Genomic DNA, 20,156 nt, shown 5'->3' with positions numbered 1-20,156 from the left:
AGATTGCAAAAAAGCAAGAGAATAGCAGAAAGGGTATGACACCCCACCCTAAACTGAAAAGTACAGAAAACTCTTTGCTGTCTAGACCTGCATTTACTGCCCATCCCCAATGGCCCAGAGGGTAGTTAAGAGCCAACCACAGTGTTGTGGGTCTGCAGTCACAAGTGGGTAGAACAAGTAAGGACACCAGCTTACCTTTCCTTTTATATTCTTCAGGTACTCATTGCCTGAGCTAACATTAACAGGTTGCAATGGAGGAGCATGTTTCAAATGATCCCATTTAAGATGGGAATCAGTTATTTATCCCATCTGGGCACTCGTTGTTACACAGTGATGATGTCTGATGACCTTTATTGCATAAGTCATGACAGCAGAGCTTACACCCGTGATATGCTTCTCCTGTACTATGTGGGAAATTCCAGTGACCCAAACTCAGTCAGATCACAGTAGGTGTATAGGAAAGGTAGGCACATCACTGAGCTTTAGGATCAGTGAGACTGACAAAGGACACATAGGAAAGGCTGTAACAGGGCAGGGTGTCAGAGCCTGGCCACAGGGAATTCAGGAGAGACAAGGAAGGACATAAAAACTCACAGCAGGAAATGCAGCAAGTTGTCAGTGCAGAGTAGAGGTGTTTATAAAGATAGAGAATAAACGTGTTCACAGAATATCCACAAGCAGAAAGCACAGGAAGAAACAGGATATGGTTGATGCCACTAAGGTACTCCCTTCCCAGGAGCTTTGCCCAGCCAGTAATACAGAAGGTTATGAATGCGTGGAAAAATGTCACTTCAAGTCAGTTTCAGCAGAACAGAATTTTGGCTTCCTTGATTTCCCTGATCCAGAAGATAAATTCTGATTTGTTGACATGAGAGGAAATTGCTTTTTTAAATACAGGAGCTGAGTATCTGTTCTGTAGGATTCTCCACCATTACTGAAGCATGAGTTTTTTCAACAACCTAGTATTCAGTTTAGGGTCCAGAAAGTATTCCAATAGGAGGGCAAGAACAGATGACTGCTCGTCTTCATTGTAGGTGAGAGTGATCACCAATACTCTGTATCTAATTCCTTATTATCATTGTTCCTTTTTAAATGGAAACAGTTTGATAGCCTTAAATCATTTTATTCAGCAGTAGCAGAGGAAACTATTGTGATTCCATTATGCTGTGAATATAGATGATACTCCATGAGGATCACAGATGGATTTTACGGGACCCTTCATTTTTGAGACGAGTGTCGATACAGGGGTGCATCACACACAAAAACAACCAGCAGCACAATAACATGCTAGAACTACAAATGCTCTTTGAGGAAAGCATGGGTGCCAATGATGATGCCACTGATGTTAATGATTTGTTGGAGGTAGAGTTTCAGGGCCTTTGTATAACCTTTGACTTCATCACCAATAATTGTGAAGATTCTGTTGTCATTTAAGGATATTTAGCCCTTTGTTGAAGAAGGTCACCAAAAGACTTACTTTTTCTGTTTATTCCACTGAATCCACCCACAACAGCAGAAACAGCAATTTCAATTAAATATAAAAATTGTTTCCGGTGATGAAGACACTGCAGAGAAACAGAAAAAGACCAACATGCTGAACCTTTATCTGTTATCAGCCACAAAACAACATTGGTTAGAGATGGAATTTTAGCAAAGTTACAGGAAATTAAGTTGAATGTGAAAGACCTGTCAGTTTGCACACTAAGTGGAAAAACAGTTACAAACTGAAGATGCCGTAGCATTTAAAGAGACAGCAATTGGAGAGGAGCTTTCAGTTGCAAATAAATAGCTCAGTAAAGCTTCAGAATCTTCTACAGGCAGCAAGGTGACCACAATACTGAGACGTCTCAGATTATGGCGCTAGAAATAGTAACGTAATCAAACATGAAGAAGGTCTCGGAGCTTCTAACAGACTCCTGGGCATTGAAGCTTCAGGCTTCAATTAACTCTGTGACACAAAAGTGCAACAAGTAAAGAACATCAAGGTAAACTTGATACAATCAGAAAATAACTTCAAACCTCAGAAATAGGACACTGTGATGTAAAGTGAGTGATTTATTTATATTGTAATAGAAGTTATTTTAGAATTTGGATTTGCGTTAGTGACTTTTGGTTTATTGCGTACTGAAGGCATTTAATGATTAACTTTCATGTATTTCTCTAGCCATGGTAACTTCTTTTAAAAAGCAGTCTGAGGGAGAGGGTTCATGGGGATGAATGAGAATTTGTTCATGTTGAGACAGTTTTTTTTAATGCGTGAACAAAGTAACTGGGTACATTAGGATTTCAGTTTAGAAGGTCACATATTGATACTTTTCTTTTGGTTAGGGGAAATACTCATTCCTTGAATAACTGTTGGGTTTCAGTTTGAAATTTGCAGAAGTCTTAGTTGAAGCTGGGTGCATAAAACAATTGGATGATAGTTTAGAATGATGGAGAAATAGTTTACCTTGATGTAAGAAATTTAGTTTCAAGTTCCAGACCAAAAGTGTTTGGCTACAGCCATGACAGGATTATTTGAAGCTGAGAAGGACAAAGCACAATTGTATCAAGGCTTAAGGAAGAGATGAGCAGATTCTCTAAACTAGGAATTCAAACTTCAGCTAACATAAACCCTCTGTCTGATAGAGAAGGGAATTTGCTCTGGTATTTGAACGTTGTAAAGGAGTGGTGTTAAGATCAATGGGATTGTAGTTTACCATGTGTTTCAAAATCTTTAAACATGAAATATATGCAAATAGTTTGGTTTATTCTAATTTGCCTTTATTTCTTTTGCATAATAAACCTCTATTATTGTTAAAATTAAATCTGCATCTTTGTATGTTTGTGTTTCAGTGAAAGAATTTCTTATTAAAGCAAAAAAAAATTTCTGTCAAGTGAAATTTGAATTTGGAATCTGACTTGTTAAATAATAACATCAGATTTTTCTGGGAGTGGAAAATATGAATAGATAATTTGAAACTTTGACTAAAGCAAACTGAGAGTGTTAACCAATAAAATTAGAAGTAAAAGGAAGATATCATAAGATGTGAGGCTTCAAATGATTATCTAACATACAGAATTAGGAGAAAATCAACCTGAAATTGGGATTTGTAGCTGGAATTATCTACAGTACAGTTAAAATGAAAAGACAAATAGGAGCTAATGGGAACTGCGAAGAACTGAGAAAGATGGGAATTGAGGAAAGAGAAAAACAGAAGGAAATACAGTTTAAAAAAGAAACTTGAAAAGGAACGGGAAAGAATTAAAAGATCTTAAGCTCAAAAAGAGACTGGGAAATTAGAAAATACATGTTGAGCCTGGAGCAAGAAACGTGGAAAAGGAGGTACTAGTAGCAGAAAATGACCTACTCCAATACTGAATCAACAACCGTGCCTGAATTTTGTTACTTGAAAGACAAAGCATTAATGAGGAAACAAAGGCTACTCCAAACATCAGCTAATGGGAATAGACAGTGTTCCATCTGAATATAATAACAACATTTTACAGGTAGCTCTTAAAATTCCAATGGCCATCATTTGAATATTATAAAAACCCAGGCTAAAATATTAAAACATTTTTATTGGCCAGGACTACATAAAGATGTAGTCAAATTTTGTCAGACATACCGTACATATTAAGTAATGGAAAAACCGCCAACCCTCAAATAACTCTAATAATTTGGATACCAGCTTTTGAAGAACTATTAGCAGGAGCTTAATAGATTATGCAAGACCTAAAACCAAGAATGGGAATCAGTATCTTTTAACAATTATGGATGTTTCCACAAGAATTCTTGAAACAATGCCTTGACAGAAAATTACTACAAAAGTGGTAGAGGTAAAGTTAGTTCTTTTTTTTATAAGTTCTGGATTACCCAAAGAAATACAATCAGAGCAAGGTTCAAATTTTATGTCACAAATGTTTAAAGAAAGTATTCCATTTGGGAATAAAATAATTTACATCTGCCTCTCATATGCAATCTCAAGGTATGTTGGAAAAATGGCATCAGATATTGAAGCCCATGATTGAAGCTTATTGCCAAGAATGTTCTAATGATCAGGATAAGGAAGTTCCTTTGTTTTTCTTTGAAATGATGGGTACTCCTAGTGAGACTACAGAATTTAGTCCTTTTTGAATGAATATATGAACATGAGCTGAAAGAACCACTTAAAACATTGAAATTTATTAAACAATGCTCAAATACTAGTCTTCCAACCTATATTTTGAGTTTTCGAGAGATATTAACTAAAACATGTGAGTTGGCTAAAATAGCATTTGAAGGCTGTTAATAAACAATAAAAACTTGAACTGATAAAAATGCCACCGTTGAAATATTTACTTTGGAAGTCAACATGTTGGTGTTGTTGCTTGTCCCTAGGGAACCATTAAAAGCAAAATTCACTGGACTTCATCTATCGTGACGGTGCCAAAACTAGATGGGTCACAAAGGTTCTGTATTGCTTATTGCAAAGGCATAATGGTAACAAATTCAAATTCATGTCCAATTCCATGATTAGTGGACTGCATTGACTGAATTGGATACACACAATTTCTCACAGAAATCAAGTTGCTGAGGATATTGGCAAGTTCTGTTAAGGGTTGGAGCCAAAGAAATGTCAGTTTTTTGTGACACTGAATTGACTTTATCAATGCAAGGTCATATGGTTTAGAATGAAGAGTGTATCAGCAACGTTCCAATGATTCACCCATAAGGTCATTGAAGGACCACGTAGCTATTGTTTACATCATCAATTTGGTTGTTTTGTGCCAAAGCTGGGAAGAATGTTTATGCCACTTGACTGAACAGCTTGATTGAGTACAAACAGAATTTGGTGATAAATCTGGCTAAGAGTGAATCGGTAAAGCAATGATGGCTTGTTGGGCCACACTGTGGGGCAAAGCCAAATAGCACCTAGAGAAGTGAAAGTAAGCGCTAATTTTGATTTTCCTGTGTGTAGAATAAAAGATGACATTACAGATTATACAACCACAAGACATTGGAGTGGAAGTAAGGCCATTCAGCCCATCGAGTCTACTCCTCCATTCAATTATGGCTGATGGGCATTTCAACTCCACTTTCTGCACTCTCCCTGTAGTAAGATCAATCTCTACCTTTTGAAGACATTTAATGTCCCGCCCGCCACTGTGCTCCGTGGCAATGAATTCCACAGGACCCATGCTCTCTGGCTGAAGAAATGTCTCCTCATGTCCGTTCTAAATTGACCTCCTCTAATTCTAAGTCTGTTCCTCAGGTCCTAGTTTCCCTGCCTAACAGAAACAAATTCCAGCATCCACCCATTCTAAGCCATGCATTATCTTGGAAGTTTCTATTAGATTTCCCCTCAACCTTCTAAACTCTAATGAATACAATCCCAGGATCCTCAGCCATTCATCATATGTTAGGCCTACCATTCCAGGGATCATCCGTGTGAATCTCCGCTGGACACGCTCCAGTGCCAGTATGTCCTTCCTGAGGTGTAGGGCCCAAAATTGGACACAGTATTCTAAATGAGGCCTAACTGGAGCTTTATAAAGTCTCAGTAGCACTTTGTTGCTTTCATATTCCAACCCTCTTGAGATAAATGACAATATTACATTTGCTTTCTTAACCACGGACTCAACCTGCAAGTCAACCTTTAGAGAATCCTGGACTAGCACTCCCAGATCCCTTTGTATTTTGACTTTATGAATTTTCTCAACGTTTAGAAAATAGTCCATGTCTGTATTCTTTTTTCCAAAATGCAAAACCTCGCATTTGCTCATGTTGAATTTCATCAGCCATTTCCTGGGCCACTTTCCTAAACTGTCTAAATCTTTCTGCATCCTCCCCACCTCCTCAGTACTACCTGCCTGTCTGACTAACTTCGTAGCATCGGCGAACTTCGCCAGAATGCCCCCAGTCCCTTCATCCAGATCATTAATATATAATGTGAACAGCTGCGGCCCCAACACTGAACCCTGTGGGACACTGCTTGTCACCGGCTGCCATTCTGAAAAAGAACCTCTTATCCCAACTCTCTACCTTCTGTCAGACAGCCAATCCTCAATCCGTGCCAGTACCTCACCTCGAACACCATGGGCCCTCACCTTGCTCAGCAGCCTCCCACGAGGCACCTTATCAAAGGCCTTTTGGAAGTCTAGATAGATAACATCCACTGGGATTCCCTGGTCTAACCTACTTGTTCCCTCTTCAAAGAATTCTAACAGGTTTGTCAGGCACGACCTCCCCTTACTAAATCCATGCTGACTTGTTCTAATCTCATCCTTAATGATGAATTCTCGAATTTTACCTACAACTGAGGTTACGCTAATCAGCCTATAATTTTCCATCTTTTGTCTTGATCCTTTTTTGAATGAGGGGGTTACAACAGCGATTTTCTAATCAACTGGGACTTTCCCTGACTCCAGTGATTTTTGAAAGATCACAACCAATACCTCCACTATTCCCTCAGCCCCCTCCCTCAGAACTCTAGATGTAGCCCATTGGGGCCAGGAGATTTATCAATTTTTAGACCTTTTAGCTTTTCTGGTACTTTCTCTTATGTAATGACTACCATACTCAACTCTGCCCCTGACTCTCCTTAATTGTTGGCATATTACTCATGTCTTCCACTGTAAGGACTGACACAAAGTACTTATTAAGTTCTTCAGCTATTTCCTTACCTCACAGCATCAATTTGGAGCGGCCCAATGTCTACTTTTGCCTCTCATTTGTTTCTTGTGTATTGAAAGAAACCTTTACTATTATTTCTAATATAACTGGCCAGCTTACCTTCATATTTGATCCTCTCTTTCCTTATTTCTCTCTTTGTTATCCTCTGTTTTTGTAGTCTTCCCAATCTTCTGATTTCCCAGAGCTCTTGACCACTTTATAGGCTCTCTCTTTTCCTTTGATACATTTCCTGACTTCCTTTGTTAGCCATGGCTGTCCAACCCCTCCCCAGATAATCTGTCTTTTCTTTGGGATGAACCTCTGTACTGTATCCTCAATTACACCCAGAAAATCCTGTCTTCCACAAAAGGCTCTGCTTCCAGTCGATTTTCGTCAGTTCCTCTCTCATGCCCCTGTAATTATCTTTATTTAACTGTAACACCATTACATCCGATTTTGCCTTCACTCTTTCAAACTGCAGACTGAACTCTACCATATTATGATTGCTGCCTCCTAAGTGTTCCCCTACTTTAAGATCATTACATAGCACTAAGTCCAGAATAGCTAGTTCCCTTGTGGGCTCCATCACAAGCTGTTCCAAAAAGCCATCCTGTAAGCATTCCATGAATTCCCTTTCTTTGGATCCACCAGCAACATTATTCACCCAGTCCATTTTCATGTTGAAGTCCCTCATGCTCACCGTGACCTTGCCTTTCTGCTATGCCCTATCTATTTCCTAATACATCTTGCGCCCCTGGTCCTGACCAATGCTGGGAGGTCTGTACATAACTCCCATTATTGTTTTTTTGCCTTCATGGTTCCTCAACTCCACCCACAGACTCTATATCATCTGACCCTATGTCATTCAGTGCCATAGATTTAACTTCATTCTTAATAACAGGGCAACCCCACCCTCTCTGCCCACCTCCCTGTCTTTTCAATAAGGTATAAATCCTTTGATGTTTAACTGTCAGTCCTGAAACCCCTGTAACCACATCTCTGTGATGCCTACCACATCATAATCATTCACGATGATTTGCGCCATTAATTCATCAACTTTGTTACGAATACTACAAGCATTCAGATAAAGCACCTTAATGCTAATTTTCTTATCCTCATGATTTCCAACATCTCTAGTAATATGTCCTAAGTTGTCCTTCCCTTTTGCTTCATTCCTAGTCTGCACTGAACTTAAACCCTGCACACATGCTAACCTGTCGCTTATCTTTCTACTTGAGTCCATACTCCCTGTTGCTTTCCCTTTCCCTTCCCCCTGACTCTCAAGTTTAAAGTCCTAATGACCACCCCATTTATCCTTTTTGCCAGAACATTGGTTCAGATGGAGATCGTCCCATCGGTATAGATCGCAACGGTTCCAAGACTGATGCCCCATGAAATGGAATCCCTCTTTCCCACACCAATCTCTTAGCCACATGTTTACTTCCCTAATTTCCTTAACCCTATGCCAATTAGCCAGTGGCTCGGGCAGTAATCCAGAGATTACGACCCTAGAGGAGCTGTTCTTCCATTTCCTTCCTCATGCTTGATACACCCCAAACAGGTCCTTCCTTGCCTTGCCTACATTGTTAATGCCAATATGAACCACAACAACCGGATCTTCTCCCTCCTGCTCCAATATGTTGACATTATGTTCAAATAAACCTGTTGGACTATAGTCTGGCATTATGTGATGTCTGCCTTTATCCACCCCAGTTCAACACTGACACGTCCACAGGTGTAAGTAGTTCTTTCACAAGTTTGTTCAGACGTTCAGCATGGCTGTTGCACCTTTAATGAATTTGGTGAGAAAAGGCGAAGTTTGAATGGGCATAGAAATGTCAAAGTTTTTCAAAAGCTGTGCAAATAACTCTATGGCTTTTAGTGATGCCCAATTATGAGAAGAAATTCATACTGGCTATTAATACCAGATATATTGGTTTTGGGACTGTTCTACTGCAACATGATAAGATGGGGTTTGAATGACCTTTAAGTTATTTTTCAATGAAACTGACCACATATTCTACTTTCAATACACTGAGCCTTCTACATGACTTTTGAGATTTGATGTCATTAATCACGTGGAAGAAGCTGTTAATCACATAGACCACAATTCTTTGATTTTCTCAGAAACAAATTTGAGCAAGGGTGGAGTGTAATTTTCCAGTCATATAAATTGAAAATTGTTCATTGCCTGGAAAATAAAATTTCAAAGCAGACATTTGAGAACAATTTTGAAGGATTATGAGTGATTGCTTCATGGGCAATGTGGTTGCTATGTAACTCATATCATGTTTAATGCCTATATATTAATTTGACATAGTAATTGTGATCTGATCATTTTTGATGAATAATAGAAATGCACCTTCAAGCTACATTTTAATTTTTCTTTAGAGAGGGTGTGATTTAAGGTGTATGATGTATTCATGTTCTAATATTTATTTTAGAGTTTGGATTTGAGCTAATGTCATGTGGATTTTAATCTGTGTGTTTTTGGAGGGATTACTGATTAATTTATAGATATTTCAGTCGCCATGATTTTTTTCAAAAAAAGCAGTCTGAAAAAGAGTTCTTAGAGACAAATGGGAATTTGTTTATTTTGGAGATTTTTTTTACGAGCAATCAAAATGAACAGCTGTGCATTAATCATTCAGTTTAGAGTGTCATAGATTGATTTTCTTTCCTCTCTTTTTATTCAGGGAATCACCCATTCCTTGCAAAAGCTTTTGGGTTTCAGTTTGCAGTTTCTGCAAGTATGGGCTGAAGTTGGATATGTTTGGTTCTAAAAGGAGGGAGATATTTTCAAACTGTTAAGAAACAGATTATTTTAGTATGACAAGTTTAGTTTTAAAGTTTCAGACTAGAGGTATTGGGTTAATACACTAAATGAATTACCTGAAGCTGAGAAAACTTCTGCTCAGTTTTCTGAAAGCTCAAGGAAGAGGAAATCTGATTCTCCAAACTGGTAATTCCAACCATGCTAACTCAAACCCGCTGTATGATACGGAAAGGATTTTTTTTTTCAGATTAGATTCCCTACAGTGTGGAAACAGATTCTTTGGCCCATCAAGTCCCTTCGACCCTCCGAAGAGCAACCCACCCAGGCCCGTTCCCCTACATTTCCCTCTGACGAATGCACCTAACACTACGGGCAATTTAGCAAGACCAATTCACCTAACCTGCACATCTTTGGACTGTGGGATAAAACCAGAGCACCCGGAGGAAATCCATGCAGACACGGGGAGAATGTACAAACTCCACACAGACAGTTGCCCGAGATGGGAATTGAACCTGGTTCCCTGGCGCTTTGAGGCAGCAGTGCTAATCACTGAGCCATCATGCCACTCCTGATCGTTTAGGTATTTTTATGTTGTAAAGGAGGACTATTGAATTAGTGGGATTACAGTTGACTGTTTTTAAATATTTAAGTTATTCTATGTTGTCTTTTTTTCCTTCTGTGCAATACACTTCTGTTTTATTGTTAAAATCAAGTCATATGAAGAGAGATTGAACAGTTTAGGCCTATACTCTCTGGAATGTAGAAGAATGAGGGGAGATCAAATTGAGGTATTCAAGACAATAAAGGGTGTGGATGAATTAGAGGAGTGAATGCTTCCTTGTGTGTGGCATTCTAAGGTGACATGTCATAGTGTTAGGATAAGGGGTAGCAAATCTAAAACAGAATTGAGGAGAAACTACTTCACCCAAAGAGTTGTGAATTTGTGGAATTTGCTAACCCAAAGTGCAGTTGATGCTGGGACACTGAGGAGTTTGACATTTTTAATTGGTAATGGGTTGAAGGATTATGGGGAGAGGGCAGGAGAATGGGGGAGAGGTGTAATCAAATGGTGGAGCAGACTCAAGGGGCTGATAGGCCTACCTTTGCTCCTATAACTTATGAATTTACAAACCTGCAACGTTCGTGTTCAAATAAAATAACATTTTGTAAAAGCCAAAAACAGGATGATTCTCAAGTCAGCTTGGAGTCTGGGAACTGACTTGTCTAGTAATACACTAGCGAGGGTCACAGCAATGCCACCAGGTAGTTCAATAGCTGTATGCTAGTGAGAATCTATCCAAGGAAGAGGAGACGCTTAAGTCTAAATTGTATTAAACCAATATTAAAAATTCAGGATTATTAATCTGTCTAAAGTCTGTATCTAAGTCTCATTGGCAAGCCAAGGAGGTTCTACAGCTTTCTTTCAATGAAGAACGTCAGCTCCAAACTACAGAACTTCTAGACCTGAGTTGCAATGCTCCCTCTAAGCTGCACATGTGCAGCCAGACTAAAGTTCTATCCATGCTAATCCGTGCTGGAATACCGATCATGGGTCTGACTTCCAGTTCCAGAATTTGCTGCCGCATGCAGGTCTTGGAGGCCCTCATAGGCAGAAAGAAAATTTGAGGGAATGCTGCTGAAGATTACTTTAGAAAAACTGACAGCCAAGCACAAATTGCGTCAGGATTCACTTGGGGTAGTGCACTGGAAATTGAGCCTCACTATTTCTGGAATGGTTACAATTATGAAAAAAATTAATCAGACTATTCAAAGTCCAAGATTCACCTAACTGCCAAAACCAGATTAACCAAAAACACTCAACAGGTTTCTGTACGTCAGAGGATAATAGCTATGTATTGCAAGCGGAATGATTTTAACCAATGGCAGGAAAAGGAACTTGCATGAGTAACTTTTAACTCTGCCTCTTTATAAATAAAATCCCATACACATTCAAATTCAAATACAAGTTCTGAATAACATTTCCTGTTCTCTAAGCAGTTGTGTCCTTTCACGTTTTGGAAATTCTGCCAATAGCCGACTCACTTTGGAGGGTGAGACATCAAGGTCTTTAGTTGCTTCCATGACTTTATGAAGTTTCCATTGCAGAAATTCATCTCTTTCAGGAACAGTTTCTTTGAGTCTCTGAGGTTTGATAGGCAAAGGGGCAGGTACAGAGTGGGGAAAGAACACGAATCAAATCTGCTCCGTTCTGCTACCAAGCCAGATTACAAATATCAATGAGAAGCTTTCTGTCACTTCCCTTCTGGCTCCTTCCAACCTTTCAGGGGCATGTAGTGGACCTGTCAATTCTGTACCTTTCACTCACCATTTGAGGACTCACCCTTTCAATGTTTCTGAAGATTTTCCCTTTATCCTTTCAAGATGCGAATGTGCAAACTGAAAGAGTAGCTAGCTGCTTGGAATGTACTTTATTTCTCTAGAAGAGACAGTGAGAGGCTGGATGTTTCTGCGGTATTGTCCAAACACACAGCTGTTACCACTTACCCAGTCAAAATAGTGTTCCTGTGTTGAGTACTCCTGACTATACACAATTCATGCTGGTTAAAAAAAAAATCAATCACTGGACTAAATTGACTTTGTACATGTACCCATGAACCTAAGGTGTCTAACACCAACACCTTCCACCCCGACCTCAAATTCACCTGGACAGTCTCAGATTCCTCCCTCCCCTTCCTCGACCTTTCTATTTCTATCTCAGGCGACCGAATCAACACGGACATCTACTACAAACCGACCGACTCCCACAGCTACCTGGACTACACCTCCTCCCATCCTGCCCCCTGTAAAAACGTCATCCCATTCTCCCAATTCCTTCGACTCCACCGCATCTGCTCCCAGGAGGACCAGTTCCAAAAACGCACAACCCAGATGGCCTCCTTCTTCAAGGACCGCAATTTTCCCCCCCAACGTGGTCGACGATGCCCTCCACCGCATCTCTTCCACTTCCCGCTCCTCCGCCCTTGAGCCCCGCCCCTCCAACCGCCACCAGGACAGAACCCCACTGGTCCTCACCTACCACCCCACCAATCTCCATGTACAGCGCATCATCCGCCGTCATTTCCGCCACCTCCAAACGGACCCCACCACCAAGGATATATTTCCCTCCCCTCCCCTATCAGCATTCCGTAAAGACCACTCCCTCCGTGACTCCCTCGTCAGGTCCACACCCCCCACCAACCCAACCTCCACTCCTGGCACCTTCCCCTGCAACCGCAGGAGGTGCAAGACTTGCGCCCACACCTCCCCCCTCACCTCCCTCCAAGGCCCCAAAGGAATCTTCCATATCCGCCACAGATTCACCTGCACCTCCACACACATCATCTACTGCATCCTCTGCACCCGACGTGGCCTCCTCTATATTGGGGAGACAGGCCGCCTACTTGCGGAGCGTTTCAGAGAACACCTCTGGGACACCCGGACCAACCAACCCAACCACCCTGTGGCTCAACATTTCAATTCCCCCTCCCACTCCACCAAGGATATGCAGGTCTTTGGACTCCTCCATCACCAGACCACAACAACACGACGGTTGGAGGAAGAGCGCCTCATCTTCCGCCTAGGAACCCTCCAACCACAAGGGATGAACTCGGATTTCACCAGTTTCCTCATTTCCCCTCCCCCCACCTTGTCTCAATCTAATCCATCGAATTCAGCACCGCCTTCCTAACCTGCAATCTTCTTCCCGACCTCTCCGCCCCCACCCCAGTCTGACCTATCACCCTCACCTTGACGTCTTTCCACCTATCACATTTCCGACGCCCCTCCCCCAAGTCCCTCCTCCCTACCTTTTATCTTAGCTTGCTGGACAAACTTTCCTCATTCCTGAAGAAGGGCTTATGCCCGAAACGTCGATTCTCCTGTTCCCTGGATGCTGCCTGACCTGCTGCGCTTTTCCAGCAACGCATTTTCAACAGCCAGTCTAAGGCCACCTTATGGAAATTATACATAATGCTTTCCAGTAAGTTGTTCTTGTTTAACCAAAAACAAGGGACATCATCTTCCACACCCCTTAGTTTGAAGCAATTTTTACCTCTACAGTCCAAAAAAGAAATTGGTCTTTACAATTAAGCAAGATTGGGAGGAGTCTCGTAAACTGAAAGAGACTGCAAAGCTAAAAGCTAAAAAACTATTACCAGTCACACAGTGCTATCAAACCTCAGAGACTCAAAGAAACTGTTCCCGAAAGAGATGAATTTCTGCCGTGGAAACTTCATAAAGTCATGGAAGTAACCAAGGACCTTGATGTCTCACCCTCCAAACTGAGTCAGCTTTTGGCAGAATTTCCAAAACGTGAAAGGACATAACTGCTTAGAGAACAGGAAATGTTATTCAGAACCTGTATTTGAATTTGAATTAGCTTTATTGTCACATATACAGACAAGAGTACAGTGAAAAGTTTACAAGCCACCACTTATGACGCCATCTCAGGTACAAGGCTACCTAGGTACGGATTCTTGAGTACAAGTTCTTCGGAAACTAAAATAAGAAAAATTAAGAAATAAAAAGTCCAGCATTACAGACCTTCGTAAGTACAAAATCGTGGTAATAAATTAGATAAATGATAAATGGTTAGATATATGGAAGTGATTAGAAAAAAATCTGAAACTTAAAACTCAGAAAGAAAGGTTTGCCAAAAAGGCAGCCACTGTCCTTGAGAAATTGTCACAAAAAAGAAATGATCTGTTGGTGGAAATCTATTAGCAGATGAAAACATTGCTGCAACCAATAAGTGATCATTTTACATTTGAACAAGAAACTCTTGAGAGGAGAGACCTTAGTTTTAAGTTTACAGAAGATGATATTCTGGTCTGCTCTCAAGGATGATACAAGCCTTGGAATCTACAATGTTCCTACCTTGTCATTTCTGCCGATATGAATCCTTAAAGTGTGAAAGGTTCAGGCATGCTTAAATGCAGTGTTAGCTTGGAGGATGTCACCTTCCTTTTGTAGTAACCCATTTTTGTAAACTGAATATGTTTGTCAGTGATGATTGCACAATGTTCAGCATCACTCATTAATCCTCAGATGAATCCTTGTCCATATGCATCAAGAGCCAGACAAGATCCAGGCTTGGGCTGATAAAGAGGCAAAGTTACATTTGTGCTACATAAGGGCCATACAGTGATGCTCTCCAACAAGAGATAATCTAACCCTCTTCCCTTGATAGTCAGTGGTATTACCATCACTGAATACCCACCGTCAACATCTTAGGGGTTACCATTGACCAGAAACTGAATTTAACAAGACATAAATACTGTGGCTACAAAACCAAGGGACTGCAGCAAACAATTCATCTCCTGACTCTAGAGTCTGACCACTATCTACATGACACTGCTCAGTGGTGTGATGGGTGGTCCCCACTTGCCAGGATGAGCTAAAGGAGCTAGACAGATCCAGGACAAATAATCATGCTTGATTGGCACCCCATCCATCACCTTAATAATTCACTCTCTCACACTTAGGCACAGTGATACCATTATGTACCCACTACATCAGACTGCAGTAACTCGGCATGGCTTCTTCACCAGCATCTTCCAAACCCATGCCCTCCATCACCAAGAGGGAGAGGGCAGCAGATACATAAAGCAAGCCAACTACCATCCTGACTGGGAACTATAGGTCAGGTGAATTGGCCATGCTAAATTACCCAAAGTGTTCAGGGATCTGTACGTTAGGTGTATTAGTCAGGGGTAAATGTAGAGTAATATCGTAGGGGAATAGGTCTGCGTGGGTTACTCTTCAGAAGGTCAGTGTGGACTTGTTGGGCCTAATGGACTGTTTCTACACTGTAGGGATTCTATGAATATATTGCTTTTTTTTACTGTAACTCGGTCAAAATCCTGGACCTTCCTTTTTAACACTGCTGCAGATGCACCTAATCCAAATTCCCTTTGTGGACAACAGCAGTTCAAGAAGGAAGCTCACTTCCATTTTCTGGGGATGGAAAATAAATGCTGACTGAGACAGGGCCATCCATGACCCATGAATGTCCACATTTTTTAAAAGGTTGAGGATGTGATATGGCATTGTAATCATGATTGCCTGAGCCATGCTCACTGGAATTATAACCCTTTGGGACCATGGATATTTGACCTATTGTGTCACTATAACTTGAAAATTGTTCTGTAGGGACATGGACTTGGAATCTGGATTTCTCATAACAGTCCCAGTTAAATGAGTGACCCTTACTCATCGTATGGAATTTAAACAAAAAGTACTGGAAATATTCAACAGGTCTGGCAGTATCTGTGGAGAGAGAAAAATAGTTGATTCAAGTTGATTGTGACTCCTTTTCAGAACTGAAGGTAGAAATGTGTTGGGTTACATGCTCTAGAAGAACAAAAAGGTAGGTCTAGCGTTGGTTAGGGAGTAGGAGAGATTAAATAACAACGTTGTCACGCAAAATTATGGAACAAATGGCAAAGTGAGTGGTAAAGAAACAAAGTCTTGATCCAGAAAGTGTGTTAATGGTAGAATATGGCACTTCTGTCTGAAAGCAAAACCATGAAAAAAAAGTATAGATCGGCTCTTGCAAAAAAAATCAGAACGAGAATCAAAGTTCATCGTCTGAAGGTATTGAACTAAATGATGTATTGCACCCAACAAAGATACATCACATTCCCTAATTTTCAGAGTACAAGCTTTATTCAATATAGATTCTGAAATGAAACAGTTCTTAAAACAAAAAGCCAATCTGCTGCAAAAATAATCGCTGAAAGATAGATGACCTGGACTGTTGAGCTTTGTTGGAGCTTTGCAATAGTCCAAAGAGAGAAAAGTGGGCATGAGAGCAAGTTGGTGAATTAAAATCGCAAGTAACTAGGCGATCACAGTCTGTCTTGATTACTGAGCACATTTTTTTCTTCAAAGCAGTCAGCTATTTGCATATCTAGAACAACCTTGGTTATCTGAACATTCGATTATCCGAACAAAATACTCCGTGCCCGTGTCGTCCAAGGTATGTGTTATAGACGTGCTGGTGGGGAAACTAAACAAGCAATTGACTAAGAAGTGACTGGAAGGTTATCAAGTTAGCTTTAGATGAAAAAAAATGAAGGAGACTCGGTAAACAGATGAGTCAGATGACTTGTTTCTGTGCTTGTATACGTTGTGGTGGTGCTGTCATTCAGAGGATTCATCCAGTACACTGAGGACATGGTTTCAGATACTCCCAAAGCAGCTGGTGGAACTTAAATTATTAAACCTGAAATTTAAATCTTATCTCCACCACAATAATTATCAGTGAGTGGCATAAATCCAGAGGTGCTCAACCTTTTGGCATGGGGGTGAGGGCAGAGCCACATTTCAATTTTCTCTTTGTCAGGGGACCAGCGAGCAAATCTCAGAGTGATAAATGCTGCCACAGGAACAAGTTTGAACTTCATAAAAAAAAATCAAAAACAATGAATTGATCATTAAAATGAGGAATTAAAAGAAATGACCATTGAAAAGTGCCAAGCAGCAAGACTTAATAACGAAGCCAATTTTTGCCATTTTGGTTCAGAAGCAGAGCTAGAGAGAGGAAATCAACCCAAGCTATTACATGACCACCATGGGATGGGGTGGTGACTGGGGTGATCTATGGATTTCGGTTTAACTATCACTAACCTTGGGTTACCTCTGGTGAAGCCCTGTCCAGGCTGGCCTCAGCAGAATTCTCATGAAAGTGGGAGGCCTCTCTTTCTCTTTCTTTTTTTCCTCTCTCTCTCTTTTTCTCTCTCTCTCTCTCTCTCTCTCCCCCCGCCCCCCCCCCCCCCCCCGTCCCCTTTACCTGTCCCACACTGTTAACCCTTTCATTCTTGCTCTCTCACCTCTTCGTCCCTCCTTCTCACCCCTTCTGCTTCTCTGCACCCCTGCCCCCCTCTCTTACCTCTCTCTCACTCTGTCTTTCTCTGCCCCCTTTTACTGCAGGAGAATAATCCACATCAGCACTTCGACCTCACCCACATGCATTATACATTGAAACAAAACTGGCTAAGATTTCTTTGCTGGAGAGACTTAAATGTGATTTGGGAAAAGGCTATTTGATTTTTAAAAAGAAAATGATAAAAATTGTCAGGAGCAACCTGACCATCTTTCCCCGTCGTTGTGGTTACCCTTTTGCGATCTGACTCACATCGTCTTCTCCCTGTGGTGTGACTCTCACCTCCTTTACCACCTCCTCAAGCCAGAGTCACCCTGAAAGCCTCCTATTCCCAGTCCCGTCCACAAACTCAACTCCTTGGCTCCAAGCCTCACTGTTCCAGCGTCCACCAACTCGAAAATCCTCTCACCCTCATCTGCTGCTGATAGGCTCAACACTAAACTTGGAGCAACAGACATGCCAAAGAACAGTCCTCTTGATTGGAGGAGCAACCCCTTGCAAATCTTCCACTTGTCCTGACTGAATTTGAAATTCCAGCTAAAACCAAAAAATTCAAAAACATCACAGATCTTCTGTTCTATAATACTTCTCATGACAGGTTCTTTAAATATTAATTGCAGGAACCCTATGAATGAGCTGTAATTTTGTTTGCCAGTAAAGCAAGTATTAGAATCAGAGAATCCCTACAGTATGGAAAGAGGTCATTCAGCCCATTGACCTTCTGAAGAGCATCTACCCATCACCCCACCCTGACCCAAATTCCCACAGTTACCATGCAATCCGCCCAACCTGCACACCTTTGGACTGTGGGAGGAAAGGAAAAAGTGAGGACTGTGGATGCTGGAGACCAGAGTTGAAGAGTGTGGTGCTAGAAAAGCACAGCAGGTCAGGCAGCATCCGAGGAGCAGGAGAATCGACGTTTCAGGCATAAGCCCTTCATCAGGAATGACTTTGTAGTAGGGTTAAAATCAATGAGGAGAAAGTGAGGACTGCAGATGCTGGAGATCAGTCAAGAATGTGGCACTGGAAAAACACAGCAGGTCAGGCAGCTTCTGAGGAGCAGAAGAGTCGACGTTTCAGGCATAAGCCCTTCATCAGGAATGATTTCTCTGATCATTCATGATGAAGGGCCTGTCCCCAAAAGGTCGATTCTCCTGCTCCTCGGATGCTGCCTGACCTGCTGTGTTTTTCCAGTGCCACACTCTCGACGCTGTGGGGGGAAACTAGAGCATCCAGTGGAAACTCAGAGGCAGGGAGAATGTGCAAACTCCACAAAGTCAATCCCCCAAGGCTGGAATCAAACCTGGGTCCCTGGCGCTGTGAGGCAGTAGCGCTATCCCCTGAGCTGCCATTTCACTCCATATTGGACCCTCTTAAGTGTTCTGGCAGGCTGTATGTGGCCTGTGGGCCATAAGGTGGGCACCTCGAACCTTGTCCACATTTGACTTCAGACTATGTGGTTGATGCTGAATTGCTGTCTGAAATGACCGAGCAGGGCACACTTTTCAAGGGCAGTTATGCATGGACAATTAATACTGGCCTTGAGAGTGACACTCATATCTTATGAAAGACTTTAAAAAAAACATATAATTTGCCCTCACCGTAAGATTAAAACCATCTTTGAAGGTTCAAAGGAAAAACGATGGATTGCCAACTCAAAGAAGTAAACTGGTTCTGAGTTGCCAAGAAACAAGAATTGTTTTTGTCAAATGGAATGAGGGGTCATTGAATAACGACTGCAGTGTCCTCTCTTTGCTTCAGGTTGCCATTATAGCTGGGAACTTTGAACTGGCCGAAATCATCAAGAATCACAAGGAAGCCGATGTTGGTGAGTTTGAATCTTAATTCTATGTACAGGGGGAGGAGTTTACCTTGGAGCCCATTTTAGAGAGACGTGAGAGAACCATCTACATCATTCAGAGCTGGTCAGACACACAGTATCAAGACCTTACCTTGTGAGAAAGCAGTCAACCACAAAGTGAGAGGGGTACACAGTGGAGGGTTTAGTTAAACAGTGAGAGGGTTGCACTGTCAAGGGAGTAGTCATAGACTGATGGGCTCAACTGTTGAGAAGTCAGTCACCTAGTGACTGCTACTGATGGGTCAATCTGTCAGACAGTGGCAGTGTTGCATTGATGAGTCAGTTATTGAACAACAAGGCTGCAGCATTAAGGGGTCTTTTATTTACTAAATGACAAGGTTGCACTATGGAAGGAATCAAGATGGGGAGTTACACAGCGCCTAATAATGAAACTAGAAGGTACTGGAGAAATTTAGGAGTCCCTGTGGATGCAGAGTTAGTGTTTTGAGTAGGATGTAACTCATTAGAGTGAAAGAAGATGACAAATAATGATTTTTATGCTGTTGATATAAGAGAAAGTGAGTGATTGGAACAGATTGTGAGGATACCCAGGACAAAGACAAAGGGGCATTAATGGTAGTAAAGGGGAGGATAAAGGTGCCAAATAGATATAAATAAAGATATGAAATGGATAAAATGTTTCTGCTCTGCTGAAAGCAAAGTCAATAAGATACACTCAAGACATGGCCAGGGGAGGGTGGGGGAAGGTAAAAAGGAGGACAGACACAGGTCATGTTCTGAACTCATGGAACATAATATTGAGTCTGTAAAGTTCCTAAGCAGAAATGAGGTGTTCTTCCTCCATCTGGCTTCATTGGAAAACGATTAGCAGGCCCAGGATGAAATGTGAGGATGAGACCAATGTGGTTTAATGAAATGGCAAGCAACTGGAAGGTCGGGTTCATTAATACAGACAGAATGGAGATGTTCTGCAAACCATTCACCTACTGTCATATAAAGGAACCCTTCATGATTGCATTAGTCCACATTGAAAGAAGTA

General features: G+C 41.3%; 1 protein-coding gene across 3 annotated transcripts in view; it reads left to right on the top strand.

The window, feature by feature from the left end:
- Window positions 1–20,156, top strand: part of shank3a (SH3 and multiple ankyrin repeat domains 3a) — a 1,012,090-nt gene that overhangs the window by 478,261 nt on the left and 513,673 nt on the right. For all 3 annotated transcript variants that reach the window (XM_087999457.1, XM_043713934.2, XM_087999456.1), the window contains one exon: window positions 19,057–19,123. In XM_087999457.1, the coding sequence (XP_087855583.1) occupies window positions 19,057–19,123 (67 nt within the window). The remainder of the gene's footprint in view (window positions 1–19,056; window positions 19,124–20,156) is intronic.

This window comes from Chiloscyllium plagiosum, unplaced genomic scaffold, assembly GCF_037043375.1.
Source record: "Chiloscyllium plagiosum isolate Xiang-an unplaced genomic scaffold, Cpla_swu_hap1 HiC_scaffold_23, whole genome shotgun sequence".
Classification (NCBI taxonomy): Eukaryota; Metazoa; Chordata; class Chondrichthyes; order Orectolobiformes; family Hemiscylliidae; genus Chiloscyllium; species Chiloscyllium plagiosum.
Note: the sequence above shows the minus strand (reverse complement) of the source record. Positions and strands in the feature narration are given on the sequence as shown.